The sequence below is a fragment of the Eschscholzia californica genome, unplaced genomic scaffold (genome assembly GCF_041429995.1).
Source record: "Eschscholzia californica isolate CP2 unplaced genomic scaffold, dmEscCali1.0.p SCAF_4, whole genome shotgun sequence".
Classification (NCBI taxonomy): Eukaryota; Viridiplantae; Streptophyta; class Magnoliopsida; order Ranunculales; family Papaveraceae; genus Eschscholzia; species Eschscholzia californica.
The window spans coordinates 6,564,112-6,583,067 of NW_028238461.1; the positions used below are offsets into that span (position 1 = coordinate 6,564,112).

The 18,956-nt window shown below is 32.9% G+C and overlaps 1 protein-coding gene across 1 annotated transcript; it reads right to left on the bottom strand.

The window, feature by feature from the left end:
* Positions 1 to 8,928: 8,928 nt before the first annotated feature.
* LOC147542072 (uncharacterized) lies at positions 8,929 to 16,267 on the bottom strand. The gene is made up of 10 exons (XM_086633102.1): positions 15,941 to 16,267; positions 14,416 to 14,459; positions 13,886 to 14,000; positions 13,663 to 13,789; positions 12,813 to 13,438; positions 11,689 to 11,962; positions 11,277 to 11,538; positions 10,491 to 10,643; positions 9,586 to 10,026; positions 8,929 to 9,487 (listed from the first exon to the last, which is right to left on the bottom strand). Exons 1-10 carry the CDS (start codon positions 16,134 to 16,136, stop codon positions 9,167 to 9,169), a joined length of 2,559 nt encoding a protein of 852 aa, XP_086489228.1. The 5' UTR covers positions 16,137 to 16,267; the 3' UTR covers positions 8,929 to 9,166.
* Between the last annotated feature and the right edge of the window lie 2,689 nt (positions 16,268 to 18,956).

Consider the following 18,956-nt stretch of genomic DNA (forward strand, 5'->3'; position numbering starts at 1 on the left):
GGTTCGGCCCCCTTGACTACTACTCCTAGTTCCGTTTCACATGTCAAGCGGATTCAAAAATATTAAATTTGAGTTTATATAACATTAGTCAAATTTCATATCCGACTCAAGAAAGAGAAGAACTCGACAAAGAATGTAAACTTCAAAGGTGATAAGCAGTGTCGACTTCTACAGACTGAAAAAAATCTTTCAAACCATCGGCTACGACTGCCGGTTGCCTACCCTGCCCGTCGGGTAAAAACCTGGCATTTGGCTCAAAGCCACCGGCTATGGACGGGAACGGAGCTCGTTGATGTATTTGTGAATGAGACCGGCACGTGTCAATGTGAGACACCGTCATTTGACCGTAGCCGACTTTGACTGCCCTAAAAAAGGAAATTAGGACGTTAGAAGTGGGAATCTCACGTTGCTTCCTTGCTGATGATAAAATGACGTCATATAACTTCTTCGAATTCCGTGACACTGCAGTTGCATGAAATGACGGAATCCCGTCAAATTATAAAGTAGCTCTATCGTACAACAGGTAGCAAGTTAATAGAGATTACAAGATTATTACTTATCTTTTTGAGTTAAACTAGACAACGAGGCGCTAAAGGCCCCCGACCAAAGTGTTGTAAGCACCCGGATTGTATGTTGGATATCTCACAATTTGTGCTTTAACCGGGTGTTTACAATAGTTTGCCCTAGGTGCATTTAGCCGCATCAAAACCAGAATTTTCATTCATACGTAAGAATTCAATCCAATACATTACATGATTTTGAGACTATTTTTAGAAGACTGTGGTGGCAGCATAAGGGGACCGAAAGAAACACAAAGCTTTTTCGACTTCCCTCTATTCAAAGTGAATTGTCTAAGTGCTCTCCCTAGCCCTTCTTAGTTTAGTATAGGGCTAACATGAGATTTACAAAAGTAAAACACAACTATAACTGTTATATATTTTGGGCATTAAAGGTCATATAATATCCCTTCAGATCGTTTTAAAGCATCTCCAATGCAATATTCAGTCTTAGAAATTCCAAGTGCCGCATAAGATTTTTTGATTTTTTTTTCTTAGAAATGTACTCAAATGTAAAAATCAATCCGGATCTCTAAGATGATATGGCGGTGGTTAGATAGAGATACCTCAAGAGCATCTTGAGATAACTCTAGTTGTTCGATCATCATTTTTTAAATTTAGACCAATAGAAATCAAAATTTCATACATCTTCAAAATAACTAAATATTTCTTTAAAAGAATTATCATGTCTTAAGTGAGCAAAACAATTTTAGAGATTTGCATCGGAGACATACCAAAATTGGAGGATCTCAATAGTGAAATCTATGAATAGAAATCTCAGTCAAGACGAAAGTTATCTCAAGATAAAAAAAAAAAAGTCACTAAAGATAAAAAGGCCATAACTTTAGATTGTGATAATTAAAATATTAGTATATAGATATAGGTGAAGTGAAATTGGTCGTATCATATCAATAAATTAAAATAATTGAAAATAAAGTTGGTTATAATTGATAATATTATTAATTTCAACTATACAATTATTAGAGGTAAACGTGTTACCTAAGTTTTAGTCTAACATATCTAGCCTACAATCCTATAATACCCTTTATTGGTTAGAAATGTTTCATTATCACTATATGCATGGGCCCTACACACCTTCATCTAATTGAATTTGATTCCAATTGTAAACAGTGGTTAATGATTTTGAAATTTAGGTTTTAGTCACTCAATCACAGATATTATGTAAGTTCTGAACATAGGTTATTAAAATATACTTATGATTTAGGGTTGTGTTTGTCTTGATACACAAAATAAATTTAAAAGGAGGATTTTGGGACTGAACCCATTTCTAAACAGTAGTTTATTTGTCGTGGCTGGCTATGCACTTTCTCTGCTCATGAGTAGCTAATTGGTTTTTGAATAAGTCGTTAAAGTGATATGCTGATACGTTTATCCCATACTTCTAATATGTTCATGTCACATTATGCAAGAAGGATATACAGAAAATAAATTGTGTTGGTATAAATTGGTCTAAAAAACATCAAGCCATTAGCCATGCAAATAATATATTAGTCAGACGGAACTCTGTAGAATCTTAGAGTAATCAACAATCTAAAAAATCAATTTTTTACTTAAAGATGCTCCAGTTTCATAATAAAATGATGAAATGATTAGAGACGATCAAGTAAATGGGTGGTGGTAAACTATTATTATGAATTACTGTTAGATGGGTTAATGAATCAAATTACTAATCAAGTCTGATTATCACCTTTGACCTAGCTAATCAATTTGACAAGCCAGCCCTAATAAAGTACAAGAAAAAATAGGAAGAATGGTGTGAGATTATTGACTAGATTATGTCCTATACAAATTTGGTATTTGTCCTTGTTTTTAGGGGTCCCCATCAAATAGAGATAGCTTTTTTTGTGTTAGGTTTGACCACTCTTATGAATTGAGTCATCACAATCATAATCCTCCTTCAATTGTGTAAACTCATCCTACCAATCAATCAACACAAACAAAAGATATTAACTCCCTTTCCCACTCTTAAAGCATAAACCCTAAACTCTAAAATGGTGAAACCAAGAATTTATAAAAAAATATTAGTGTTATTAATAGTATTCTTAATCATTATGTAGTGATGATACTTAGGGGGGGGGTAGTGGTTGGGGACATTGGGGGACATTTTCATGTCCCCCAATGTCCGTGTTATTGGTTGGGGACATTTGAAATGTCCCCAAATGTCCGTGTTATTGGTTGGGGACATTTCAAATGTCTCCAAATGTCCTCAAATGTCCGTGTTATTGGTTGGAGACATTTCAAATGTCTCCAAATGTCTGTGTTATTCGTTCGGGACACGAAATTAGGGACATTTGAAGACAAATTGTTTTTGGGGACATTTGGAGACATTTTAGTGTAAATTTGGAGAGCTTTTGGAGAGAAAATGTCTCTCAAAATATGGAAGACACTTGGGGACATTTGAGTAAGGAAGATAATAAAAATAATTATTATTACCAAATCATATTATAATAATATTATCTTATTATTATATTACTACATTATTGTATTATTATTATTATTACTATTAGTATTATTATTATTATTATTATTATTATTATTATTATTATTATTATTATATATTTGAATAAGGAAGGTAATAAAAATAATAATTATTATATTATATTATATTATATTATATTATATTATATTATATTATATTATATTATAATATAATATATTATATTATATTATATTATATTATATTATATTATATTATATTATATTATATTATATTATATTATATTATATTATATTATATTATATTATATTATATTATATTATATTATATTATATTATATTATATTATATTATATTATATTATATTATATTATATTATATTATATTATATTATATTATATTATATTATATTATATTATATTATATTATATTATATTATATTATATTATATTATTATTATTATTATTATTATATTAATATTTAACTATATTAAATAATAAATATTTACCAATTGTCCATCAATGTCCACAGATATCTACAGATGTCTACGAAAGTCGAAAAATATATATTTGGAAATATTAATTAATTTTTTTTATTTCATATGGTAAGACAGTAATAATATTAAAAATAATAAATATCAACTAATATCTATCAATGTCCACAGATATTAACGGATGTCTACGAAAGTCGAAAAATATATTTTCAAAGTAGTAGGGCAAATTTATTTCGTATGATTAGACAATAATGATTACATTAAAATAATAAATGTCTACCAACTGCCATCAATGTCCTCAGATATCCACAGATGTCCACAAAAGTCGAAAAATATATTATTGAAACATGAGTACAAATATATTATTTCATATGGTTTGACAATAATGATAATATTAAAATAATAAATGTCTATCAATTATCCTTCAATGATGAGATAATAATAATAATAATAATAATAATAATAATAATAATAATAATAATAATAATAATAATAATAATAATAATAATAATAATAAATAATAATAATATCCACTACACATTTTGTCCATGGATTCAATATGTTGAAATGTCCCCAGGACATTTTGTCCATGAACCAAATGTCTTGAAATGTCTCTGAGACATTTTGTCTATGAATCAAATGTCCTGAAATGTCCATAAAGACATTTTGTCTACGGACAAATGTCCCGAAATGTCTTGAAATGTCTCTGGAACATTTTGTCTCTGAGTGTCCTCTAATGTCCTGAACCACTACCCCCCCCTTAATAGTTTGAATTCTTTCTTATATTGGTAATCTCACCAACTTAAATAGTTGGAAGTTACCTAACACGGTCGATCCAACTTGGGTAGAATAGAAATGACTTAAAAACTCTATAAGGGGGGGGGGGGGGGGGGGGGTAGTGGTTGGGGACATTGGGGGACATTTTCATGTCCCCCAATGTCCGTGTTATTGGTTGGGGACATTTGAAATGTCCCCAAATGTCCGTGTTATTGGTTGGGGACATTTCAAATGTCTCCAAATGTCCGTGTTATTGGTTGGAGACATTTCAAATGTCTGTGTTATTCGTTCGGGACACGAAATTAGGGACATTTCAAGACAAATTGTTTTTGGGGACATTTGGAGACATTTTAGTGTAAATTTGGAGAGCTTTTGGAGAGAAAATGTCTCTCAAAATATGGAAGACACTTGGGGACATTTGAGTAAGGAAGATAATAAAAATAATTATTATTACCAAATCATATTATAATAATATTATCTTATTATTATATTACTACATTATTGTATTATTACTATTATTACTATTATTATTATTACTATTATTATTATTATTATTATTATTATTATTATTATTATTATTATATATTTGAGTAAGGAAGGTAATAAAAATAATAATTATTATCAAATCATATTATTATAATATTATCTTATTATTATATTACTATATTATTGTATTATTATTACATTATATTATATTATATTATATTATATTACATTATATTATATTATATTATATTATATTATATTATATTATATTATATTATATTGTATTATATTATATTATATTATATTATATTATATTATATTATATTATATTATATTATATTATATTATATTATATTATATTATATTATATTATATTATATTACATTACATTACATTATATTATATTATATTATATTATATTATATTATATTATATTATATTATATTATATTATATTATATTATATATTATATTATATTATATTATATTATTATTATTATATTAATATTTAACTATATTAAATAATAAATATTTACCAATTGTCCATCAATGTCCACAGATATCTACAGATGTCTACGAAAGTCGAAAAATATATATTTGGAAATATTAATTAATTTTTTTTTATTTCATATGGTAAGACAGTAATAATATTAAAAATAATAAATATCAACTAAATATCTATCAATGTCCACAGATATTCACGGATGTCTACGAAAGTCGAAAAATATATTTTCAAAGTAGTAGGGCAAATTTATTTCGTATGATTAGACAATAATGATTACATTAAAATAATAAATGTCTACCAACTGCCATCAATGTCCTCAGATATCCACAGATGTCCACAAAAGTCGAAAAATATATTATTGAAACATGAGTACAAATATATTATTTCATATGGTTTGACAATAATGATAATATTAAAATAATAAATGTCTATCAATTATCCTTCAATGATGAGATAATAATAATAATAATAATAATAATAATAAATAATAATAATAATAATAATAATAATAATAATAATAATAATAATAATAATAATAATAATATCCACTACACATTTTGTCCATGGATTCAATATGTTGAAATGTCCCCAGGACATTTTGTCCATGAACCAAATGTCTTGAAATGTCTCTGAGACATTTTGTCTATGAATCAAATGTCCTGAAATGTCCATAAAGACATTTTGTCTACGAACAAATGTCCCGAAATGTCTTGAAATGTCTCTGGAACATTTTGTCTCTGAGTGTCCTCCAATGTCCTGAACCACTACCCCCCCTAAGTCTTTACATAGATCCACAAAATGTTTCTCCAAAATTATGTACGCCCTTACTTTGAATAAATGTTTTTGTACTACGAAACAAAACTAATACTACAACATTGAATTGTTTTATTTTTTTTTCTGCAACATTGATTATAATCTTCTTTTTCTTTTTTGTTGCTAAAACCACATATATTAACAAATAAGAGGGTAAATACAATATAACTGAAATATAATTGAGATAGTGGATGGGGAACAACTTTCCAAATCTTTTTAGGTAATAGTTCTTGCCTATTTTACTAAATTGTCTGCCTGATCATGCTCGTGCTCAGAATGTAGGAGAATTTGATTTCATGGAATTGAGGGATTAATTTCATGATCTTCCCACCACTGAATGGTCTTTATTGCATCATGAACATGATTTATCGGAGATTGATTATCACTTTCTGCTTGTATGAACTTGTAGTTTCTTTTGGCTGACCACCTCATACTAATTAATGTAGTTGTGTGATGTAGATTGTTGCGGAAGCGAAAGATTAATGAAACATGCCATTAGAATTACGATAAACTAAAAAAATTGAAAAAAACTAAACTAATTTAAGATAAATTAATTATAAAAGAAGTTGCAATCAAGATAATTTCTAGTATTCAATTTTCGAAGATGTAAATAACAAGGGCAGAGTAAACTCTTTTTATAGAGTTTTAGGACTTCTAGATAAATACAGACTAGGAAAAAAATCTAAATAAACTAAACTCTTCTTGATTGCTATTAACCTAAAAGAATTATGAAATATAGAAACTTCTAAAACTCTTGGACTTCTAAATAACTATGTTGTGTTATAGGATGACGCGGACCAGCCTTCTGAGTTGCACGTGATACTGTCCGCTTTGCGACACTTAGGCCTTACGGTTCTAAAAAATCCCACTAAGAAAGGGTGCTTAACCTCTTAAGAGGAGCACCACACTCCGTCTCACTACTAATGTGAGATTGTTGCCACAACACACGTTATCAGCGCGATTCACACTACTATGATATAGTCTTGGGAGGGTGTGTTGTAAATCAATGGCAATGTCTATACCTTTTAGTATTTGGCTGTGTGATCACCTAATGGAAACATGTGAATGGAACATGTGTTAGATTAAGGGAAAACTCCATTATTTATTAAAGATGTCGAAGTTTCATATCTTGACATAGTCAAACTTTTACTTTTGAAGCAAGAAAAGGTTTCATTAAAGTCAAGCAGGAGATCTAACTACTAAAGCATTTTTGGTTGGTAGACTGTCATTTGGTCAGCTCTAATGCCCCCATTAAACAATGTCTCATTGGATCCCTAGCTTCTTATATTTCTTTTTCAAAATTTCTAAAATTAACTTGGTAGAGAATTATCCATTATCTGCCTTCTATATATGATGGACTGTGGGGCTGCATTATTTAAGACCATCTCTCTAATGTCAAATTATGATGTTAAAATGTCATCTACTTCTGGATTTTTTTGCCTGTTTTGTTAATGTATTCGCCACTGGTAGATTTTTTTTCATTCCATTTACTATAGCAATTGATTGTCACTAAAGCGTTAAAGACTCATCCGATAGGTGCTTGATTATGAACATAATAACCCTTTAAAGTACATAGTTTCCCTCATATTCACTTAATTTCAACAATTGGATTAAAACGTATGGATCGGCAAATTGGTGATGGATACAAACCATTTGTCTCCTCACAAAAGGTTTTGGTCATTGTACTGGTGGGACGACTTGTCGATTGTTTGTTTTTTCATATCACTTCTAAGTGTTATAGAAAATGACTTTTATCTATTTTACCCATAAGTAAAATATTTAAATGTTATTAGCATTTCGTGCGAATCTCTTATGACCGAGGGTTTGTGTCGAAAACATTCATTACAATATGTTGGGGCACGGAATCAAGTTGCATTACAGAGTTGGATAGATGGTGTTTAGTGATGAGGAAGGACTGGATCGATATTATAATCCTTTTGGCATTACTTCCTAAATACACATTAGAGAGACAGAGAATCAGGTGGTGCCGTGGTGGTGGTGACAAGTTAGTGACGGTGGAGGCAGTGGAAGGAGGAAGAAGATCAGAAGAAAAAATTGGTAACAACCCTAGCCGGAGTGAAGAAAATAGTTAAGAAGAAATCAAATTTTCTCAATCAAACCCTATCTTAACTAATTTCATTTTAGTATTGGAGACCAAATAGAGTCAAATACAACAATACATATATTCAAGACAAAGGGCAACCTAGAGTAATTAAAATGCTATAGTAGGTGAGGAACTCACCATAATAAATACCTTTACCTCTTCAAAAAGAACCATAAAAAGGTTTCCTAGTAAACCTCAAAGAAAAGTGGCTATATATCCCATAATCGTCCATATTCATCATTATGATCAATAACTTGTCAATAGTCTAATCTTCTACCAAAGCAAAAAAAAAAAATACTTTATTGTTTCTTTTAGGACTTTTATATTCGTCTTTCACATTTGAACTCATTTCATTAACAAATTAGGCATCTAAGTAACAAATTCTGATCCCAATTTTAGAATTATTCGGAGGCCATCAAGATGTATACCCTTCTCTTATCCAACAATTCATCTAAAATGGGTTTGAGCTTAACTTGAGTATGTGAAACTTTGAAAGGGAACAAAACTAACGTATAACTTATACACACACTATCAGATCGGGATTCAACAGGCTTACACGAAAAATGATTACTGCAGTCCCTTGAGACTAAGCAATACAAACAACCCAAACCCTTAACACTACGAATATACCTCCGAAATAGAACCATATTAGAAGAGAACTTGGTTAGATATATTACCGATGTCACAATTCATGTTCAGAGAAAAGAAATCATAGCTCGCATTAAAAACAAACGAGAGAACGAAACCAAAATTAGATTAGCAAACTTGTTCCTACTATGAAAACAGATACCAGAGCAAATACAACCCCAAAGCACAGCAGAGCAGCCATTATAGTTCTTCTTTTTTCAAGCATAAACAGTTCGATCAGATTCAGAAAACTGCTAACTTCATAAATATGTCTTGATCAAACTGTAAAAACAAGTATCAAATAGCCACTTCCTAACTCATAAAGGATCTGAAGAAACGGGAGAACAATCAGTAAGGGTGTTGCGGCCACATCTGGTGTGATTGCTTAGATGGCTGATGCCCCTGAGAACCACCAAAGGAACCATCATTTAGGGTTTGGTGCTGCCCTTGGTGTTCTTGCGAGATTCCTCCTCCTGTATGAGAAGAGTAGTTAGGGTTGTATCCTCCTAGATTTCCGTAATGCTGTGAAGACTGCTGTTGACCTTGTCGAAATCCACTATGCTGCTGTAGACTCTGACCCTGGAGCCCGTAATATGAACTGGCCGGAACAGCTGAGAGTGATCTTGCACCCGCTGCCTGCTGCTGTAACCGTAGGGCTGAACTATCGCTCTGTGAACATTGCAATCCCTAACATTATTTCTCAAACTCAAGAAAATAATTCGAAAAAAAACAGCACTTTTCACCCAAAAAGAATTGTTTTCCGTTACCTGTTGTGGAACAAAATGGTTGTTCTCTCGGAAGTGGGAGCTTATAACATCATCGAAGAGAGTGGTTGAGCTTGTCGGATTTGTGGATTGATTTAACTGAAAATTTCCAGGAATGTTGACTGACCCCCCAAAACCACCGTGGTTAGCAGATATAGAAGCGGTCTGGGGAAAGTTGCTAACAGGAACACCATTTTTAGTGTATTTCATTCCACCACTAGGTACTGCAGGCTGAGCTTCATGATATGCACTACTACCTCCATACATCTGCTGGAAATGAGAGGGCATGTAGTGATGATAGCTCGGAGGCGCCACGAAAGGATAAAATTGTCCCAAATTGTAAGCTTGAATTAACTGTTGAGGAATTGTTGGTCCAGTGGCAATGCTGGCAGTAGGCACGTTTTGCTGAGTCGGATAAGTAGGGAAAAGGCTGGGTTTCAAGGTCTGTAGAAAAACATGCAAATAAGAAAATGACAAAGAGACATAACGACACTAGTTGAACATTCCAATGAATCCAAGCGAGTTATTTACTTGTACTTTTGCTTTGAAGAGTAAAATTATCTAATAATCTAGCAACATGTCATCGCATTTGATGAGTACATGCTGATGCCTCATCAAGTAAAGAAGCAACTTCTGGGCAAATATTTGGGATTGCAAAAAAATTAAGACTCCGACTGATGCCCTTATCAATTAACGTCTCTGACTTTCCAAGAGAAAGGGGAAAAATACAATATGTATATAGCTGTCACATTGGTCGTATAATCTGGTCTCAATAGCAGTATTTTAAATTTGAACTGACCATTTGACTCGTCGGCAGTTCAACTCCAAGCAACATGAAACACATTAAGCATGTATAGCAAGCCACTGAAAAAGAAAATTAAGGAGAGAGAAGTCAAGGAGAAACAAACCTCCTGCATTGAAACGGTCGGGCCGCCAATAGAAGACGCTGCATTGCTGTATTTTGTCGGCATTGACTGTGACGAAGCAAATTGCGAGTAAGAAACATCAGACTCCCTTGCAGCTTGAACATTTGAAGCCAATAAAGAATTCGAATATGGGAGCTGTACCACGAAACGTGTGTGCAAAGTCAGGTGAATATGGTTTCAGCGAGACAAACACGCTTGCAGAACAATAAATTCAAAAGTAAATAAATCACTGGAGCCGAACACTATTTCTTGTTATAGTTGCTAGGTTCTGTTTTTCTCCATTATGCTTATGGATCAGAATTGGCTTCATTGTAGACAAATGATATGATTCTTGGGAGATATTTTACAGTCCTAACACGACCGTTCACAAGTACATACAAGATTTACAAACAAATTCTCATATTATACCCACTGAAGTATCCTGACGAGATGTCAGAGTCCTATCAAACTGTGTACACACCTATTATCCAACCCGAGTATCTTATATAGAGCAAAAGAAAAAGGAGTACTCGACACAGAAAAACTATAAAGAGCATGCGAGGAGCGGAACGAGTCAGGAAAAACAAATAAAGCTTGGACTGGGATTGGCTCAGGCTCCGTTACTCCGAAGCGGCCAAGCCTATCCTCAAGTAACTTGAAACAGTAGCTAGTGGGACTACCTAAACCCATAAAGATACGAGAAGAAGTATATTAATATGGTAAAAACCAGAAATCTCTGACAAATTACTTTGGAAGTTTCAAGTATCTGAAGTTCTAAATAACTATTACCATCTCAGCTGAGAAAGGGCCAAGATTTTGCATCTGAGGATTTGCGTGTGCATAAGAGAATCTATTATTCATCTGTGTACTATTCTCAAATCTGTAATCAGGCATTGAAGCTGCATAGTTGAAGTTCTGTTCATGTGTAGGTTCAGTTGTGTCCTGCTTCATGACCTCCAATTGTGGTGAAGGTGAGTCAGAACTTATTCTAGGATCTACATTCCCATCTGTGGTGGATCTGAACTGCTCATCTCCGAAGTGTTCAGGATTTCTGTAAGGAGAAAACACACAAAACGTCATAACAGTCCACAATCACATAGGTGTGGTGTCACATAGTTTATTTTCCTCTATTTCTATCTTTTCTTACAGAAATTTTCATGGAATTACCCACGACAATTATACAGTAGTAGAAAAGCTATACCTGATTTCGGGGTGGCCAACTGAGGAAACATCAGTTTGTGCAGAAACCTTCTCTAAAGTAGTTTCATGGGACTTGGGTGCTAATGACCCGGGATGTGTAGCACTGATGCCAGGTCTGAAACTACCAAAACTCAAGTGCATGCAGTCTTCATTAGGGATTTGTAGGTGATTTGGAATCTTTACAGCAGGCTTGTCCTCTGCAGGTGGGTCTGCCTGTAAACTTATTTGCTGAAAATCAGCAGTGGCTGCCGATACTGCTAAAGTGACACTATCAACTGAAAAGACAAGAATCATTGTTAAAGAGCTGAAAGGATATTCATTAATATCAACTGCTTAGTTCAGAAGAATCAAAAAGTTAGTTACACACTCCTCAAACCGATCTTCATAAAATCGCCGACTCAAATCAACTGGTTTCTGAAGGGAATGATCACTGCTACATGAGATATTTATCTTTTCTAGAAGTTTATCAATGAAGGCATAAGTTAAGGATGCTGAAGGAGCTTCTTTTTCAAGACTTCAACTTGAACTATTACTAAGCTTTGAATCATCACCAAGTCCATACACGCAAGGGAAAGTGGACGACCTTGATCTTCTTCTTTTTGAACCGAAAGAATGAATATAAATAGAAAAGACTGCTAGACCACAAGAAATCTTCAGAGGAAGATGTCGCCAAGTATCACCTCGAAAGACAAAGGGTAGCATGACCTTGATTTTGAAAGTCAGAGTAGAGGGTCCGTTTTTATGTAATTTTCCTAATGTTCATTTCAGTAGTTTCAATGTAATCTAGCATTTTTTGGACAAAGGAATTAGATAACTAAGTGGGACGAGCAAGTAAACTGTAAAAGTAGCCGCCATCAAGCAATAACTAAAGAAGGTGAGGCATTAAGTCCACCAGAAAGGGAAAAGTGAGGTGAGGAAGTACATACGCCGTCCTGTCCACATAAGGAAGAAGGCACCGCAGTGGGCTTTACCACGGACCACAAGTAATGACCATTTTTTAGAAACACTTGTATCCATGCATTGAATAAAAAATACTTCATCTTTTATGATAAGGACCCAAAAACTTCCTCTCCAACTATAATACTTCTCTACACAGCAAATAAAAAATTAAATATGTGTGATTACCTTCATGATGGTCAGGCTGGTAGGAGTTCACATTATTGAACGAGTCATTATCATCATGTCTATGTCTACTGGATGCAGGAGCAGATTCTGTGTACTCCATATTGGGGTTTTCAACATTAAGATTTTCCCTTATTATTCTGAATTCATCTGATTCAGAAATCGGATGTAGATCAGTTCTATCAGTATCATTAGATAAAAGGGATGGTTCGCCATACACCTCGTTGTTAGAAGGTGATTCCAAAGGCCAGTCATCCTGAGGGGCATGCTGGCTTGCTGCACCACCTGCATCATGGACTGTCTCTGAAACCTTAAAGGAAGGATCATGAAGTGAATGGATATCACTGATTGCTTCTGATGGTAAAGACGTAGGAACTAGAGGATCTTTGGTACTGTAGTAAGAAGTATTTGGTGGAATAGCATTATGTCTGGAGTAGGAAGTATCGACTGACGAAATTGGTCTGCTTGGAGCATTGGGTTGAGCTTTTCCCCTTTTCACAATCTCAGCCAGTGATACTTGACCTGGAGCACCCACCCACGCAGGTTGATATCCTGGAGAAGGTTGCGATGAAGAAAATATATCACCAGAACCCATTGCAGACACTTTCTTTTCAACATCAACAGAATCACTGCAACCAATAAGAATAAGAAAAACGTAAGGATTGCATGCACACAAAATTTTACTTGCAACTGACCACATAAAGAATAACACTTCCAATTACAACTGAATTATATAACCCAAGCCTTGTCAAACAACTCAGGAAGATTGCTCCACGGACCCAAAGATAAAAAGTTTTGCATAAACTAACCCATTTATATTTTATTACTATTTTGAAGTTTTAATAGAACTAACCTTTGATATGCAGGACGTCGAGTAATATTAGTGCCTGTCGCAGACAACCCAGAAGTTGAAGAACCCAGATAAGCATTTGTCCCATTTTCTTTTCTGGCCGCGGGTTTACCATGCAAAGTTCCAGATTCTGGCATAATAAGCAATCAGATTATAAGTATCCCTTGACGGTCCACCAAATGAATATACCTGAAAAATCTTCAAATTGAATGACTGCAAACCCTACCAGTTGAGCTGTACTGAGCAGACACACCACGTCCAGTGTTACGGTCTGCAGCACCCTTACCTCCACGGTTAGATGAGCTACTAGCTCGGGATCGGGATTCCGGGGTCTCCTTGGTCTGATACATCAAGAAGCAAATGAATTTAACAATTTTATGAAAAGATAAGTTGCAAGGTCATAAGGTAAAAATAAGTTATGTATTTCATTGAAGGATTTTTTTTTTTTTGAAAACTTTGTATTAGTAATTGACAAGAGAAGTGAACTGTCCTGTTAAAGCAACATGATTAAGCAGACAAACACCACATGAAAACAAAATACAAAGTTATATGGTTTATATCCACCATGGCAACATATTTAATATGTTACTTTGGCTTAACCCCTTCACTCCAAGTTGTAAGTTCAATTGAAGACAATCAAGAAGTAACCCTGGCACTAGAGCAACAAATCTAAAAACAATGTAAACTTGTTCACAAAGGTAAATTATCAGCCTAACAAACACTACATCAAACATAATACATATTGCATGCACCAACCTCTTTCTTCTTTTCTCTTTTACTCTTCACCTGATGAAAAGTATCTACAAAGAAAAGAAACATCACATTAGATAAGACTGCACTCTCTACATTAGAAACCAAATGAAGAGTTTTAACTCCATGCATCTGTTTCAACAAATAACAAAGCCCCGGGGTTTAGCATTAAGAATCATAGCAACAAAAATTATAGAGAAAGATGAAAAGAGCATATCCAGAACTAAGTATTGTTTCAACAGAAAACTTTCATTCTAGTAATCAACAAAATTCATTAACAAGGACCAACTTATATTTCGTTTTTTGAACCCTTAAGCATTAGCGATGATAAAGCAAAATAATAACCTCAATGTAGCCAAGAAGCATAAGCCTTGCTTAAGGCTTACACGTAATCAATATCTTACACACCTTTAACCTCCTTATTTAGTTTACTGCCTCCAATAATTAAATCACAATGAGCATGTTCAAGAACGCAAAAAGCAGCAACTAATTAGTAAAAATATCACAACAATCCATCAACTTGATACATGTGTGGCACACTTGAAAACAAAAAATAAGGGTTGAGATTCAAATAACTTAACAACTTTTGAGGAACGATGGTATGAGAAGAAAAACTTGCAAGTTTCGTATAGTATTATATTAAGAGATGGCAAAACTATCTAGTTGTATATCTCCAGTACTGCGACATGAAGGTCAAATAACAGAAGGTATTAAAAGTAATCTCAGTTTCTAATTAACAGAGAAGGTCAAATACCTAAAGTTTGTTCTCAAACAAATCAATGATACTAGCATTTCGCACGGAAACATTTAACGAGCACGCATTACTGAGAACAAATCCAGGATGCATCTAGGCATGAATCATGACTAGGGAGATAATTATGCACCCAAGAGTCAAAGGATGTTCACTCAATTGGCATCCTATAATTACCTAAAGACTTTTGTGCAGATTGGGTGCACGTTTATGCTAAGTTCGCACACAAATTATAAAGCAAAGGTGAGCAGTGTGAATCAACTCACACGCATCAATGGGTCGGCCAACAACAAAAACAAAAATTTGATTGAATAACTGCCGCAATATGGGCATAACATGCTGGAAAAACTTCTGAAGTTCCACTGGTATTCGCCAATGCTGATCGAAAAATCAACTCAAGATGTGCAAAAGATAGAACAATACAAACAACAGAAAAGGTTTTCCAACCAAAAGATCCCACCTTTACTAGTCACAATACAACCAAAAACTACTAGTGTTTCTTTAGAAGATTAAACAAGAAACGTAATCAAATATTTAGGGAGGTTATCTTTTAATCTCTTAGAACAAAAAAACCCCACAAACAAAACCCTAAAACAACATAAAGAAAAACTTAATACCTAAAATCATGTATAAACAAAAAAAAAAGAAATCATAAATAAAGCCCAAACTAGGTTATGCGAAAGAAAAGAAACACAAGAAAACAGAACAATAGAATAAAAATAGGAATTTCACTGACACTTTCAGAAACAAAAACCCTAGAAAAAAATAACAAGATTAAACCTTGAGTGAGTAGCCTCTCAACGGCTTCGTCAGGGTTCATATTACATTCTTTAAGCATAGCGTAGATCTCATGTTCAGGACAGTTTACAATCTCTTTCAAACTTTGTACCATCGATCTTGATGCTGCTGGAATCGATGAAACTCCATTGTTATTCCCTCTACCACTGTTACTACTGTTTACTCCTCGACTACTCATACTTCCTCTCCCTCGGAACTATCTTCTTCTTCTTCTTCTCTCTCTCTCTCTCTAACTTTCTCTCACTAGAAACTGGAGATCGAAACGCGAAACCCTTTTCTCTCTCTCAATATCCTCTTTCAGTTCTTTCTACTCAATCTTTCTCTCTCTACAGTTAATTTAATAATTTTATAGCAGTTATCTTATTAAGTTTATAGAAAGAGAGAAGATCACACTGATCGTGTCAATCGCAACCCTAATTTGTATCATCATGTAATCATATTTTATACCGTTAGATCTTCACCGTGTTTCTAAATTGAATTTCTGGAGAGGTAATTGACGGTGGCGATTTATCAAGTGTCAAGATTTAACCCTCTATAATTTACTTAATTATCTTGGAGGACACTTTTGATGTGAGTGCTTCAAACAAATACTACCAATATAGCTAGTGATCTTTTCTCCTAATCATTGAAAAATCCAAAAATAACCTCTGCTCTTAAACTTTTTGTTTGTCAAAGAAACCCTAAAGAAGAAATATGTCTAGTTCAAGAGAAGGGTTATTTCTCAAATTGGCATCCTAGTTTATGACCAGCTTCCGCCTAGCCCTCTGTTCAGCAAAAATACTTAAATGACCCCCTAGTTTAGGACCAGCTTCCGCCTAGCTCTAGTTTAGCAAAAATACCCATCTAACATTTTTTTTTTCTTCTTTTCTGTCATCAACTGTTAACGTTATGCTTTCTATTTCCAAAATGCTCTTTTGTTTTGTCAGTGACGACTTTGAAAAGTACCAAACACTTCTTCTCTGTGGCTTTTTTTCTTTACACTCTTAAACTCCCCAAGGATACGAACATGTTCTAATAAACAAAAGAAGCAAAAGATAGTACCCAAACTAATCATCAGCTTTATCAGTTTCAGTGGGTTTTTCCTCTTTTTTTCAGATACTTGGTATTTTAAATGTAAGTCTTTTAATGTGAAATCTTACTACTTATTATTATAATTTTGGCCATTGTTTTAAGATCTACTCAGTTTTTCTCATTTGGATCTTGATACTTGACCTTCGGGTGATGTTGTTTGCCATAGAGTAATCGAAAACCTATTTGCTTTAATTGGGTAGTTTAAATATTCCCTTTTCAAGATCTTTTATCTTCCTATTTCATCATTATTCCAAGTATATTACTAGTTTCTCTTTATATTTTCCCTTAGTTTGAGATGGTTGTAGCTAGTTATATTTAGTAGGACATAAAACGTCCAAATTATACCAGCGAATTTTCTATAAATCTAAAGAGTGATGGGTTTACAAGTTATAAAGGGTCTCAACAACATTTCCTTCTTTGGAGATAACAAATTTGCTTTTGGTACGTTGAGTTAGGGATAAATCACGTTGAAGTACTATTGAACATTGATGAAAAATTGAAAGAAAAGGCCCAAAAATGTGTTGAAATTTGTGCATAAAACAATAAATTAACGACTTTGAAAAGTCATTACTGACATAGCAAATTGGGAATAAAAAACTTAACATTCATGGACTTGTGACAGAAAAGAAGAAATAAAAGGGCCCAGATGGATAATTTCGCTAAACTAGTAGGTTAAGTGGAAAACTTGTCATAAACTAAAGGTCATTTGAGAAAGGGCCGGTAATTATAAGGCCCAAAATGGGGAAGTTAAAGAGAATCAGGCCCAATACTAAATAATAATGAGGAAAAAACCCAGTAGGTAAAAATACAATTTTACCCTCTAAAATGAAATTTTCCGCCCAAATCAATGTCAAAAAAATTTTTGAACATTTTTGAACAATTATTGGTTTGCTCTGGACAATTTTGTAAATTTCTGAACAAATCTTAGTTTGTCTCAACAATTTGTAAATTTGTGAACAAATTCGTTTTTTGCTTAGACATTGTTTTGCCAAAATATTTCGCATTTTTTTCTTTTGCATTTTACATAGACAAACTAACACAAACATTTTGGCTACAACATTTTTCAATTTGTCTTGTGAAAAAATAAATGGTTACCGCATTTTTTGTTTTGCTTTCGACATAAATATAAAGACTAAAGCATTTTTTTTATTTGACTTTTACAAAAATTAAAATGTTATGCATATTATCCTTTGTATTTAACAAATCCGTTAACGAACAAATAATATTTTGACTAATACATTATATATGTTGTTAAGAACATAATTATATATGACGCCAACATTTTATAATAAGTCGGGACATTATTATAGATATTGTCAACATTTTATAACGACACAATGATATATGTTGTCAACATATAATAAGGGTAAAAATGGAATTATGAAAAAAATATGTTGTATTGTTAACAACATAATTACATATCTTGTGAACATTTTGAAAAATGTTCAAAAAATGGGTTTTTTTGACATTATTATTTTTGAGTGGGTTTTTTTCTTATTAGGGTCTAGATTTTTGGGTTTTTCACTCATTTATATTTTGAGAAATAAGCCTTAAGAGAAAAAGGCATAATGTAATGAACTTGAGTTTAGGAATAAGGGTTGTGTTGATTGTATTTTAAAGAAAATAAACTCACTTGAGAGTATGTTTCCTCTAATCAAATATGTCAATAACTATATCTTTTTCTTAACATAAAACATATTATTTATTTCATCTTTTTTGTACGTTCTCCATTATTTGGTTATTTAGATATTCATTTAAGCTTTTAGCAAAAAAAAAAAAAGATATTCATTTAAGCTCGTTTCATCTTTTTCTCTTTAGCCCCCATTTTGTTAATTTCATTTTTTTTCGTTTTGACTCCCATTTTGTGAGCAACTCATCGTTTTGGGCCAATAAGTGACCCCAATTTGTTTTGGCCCCCAATGACCAT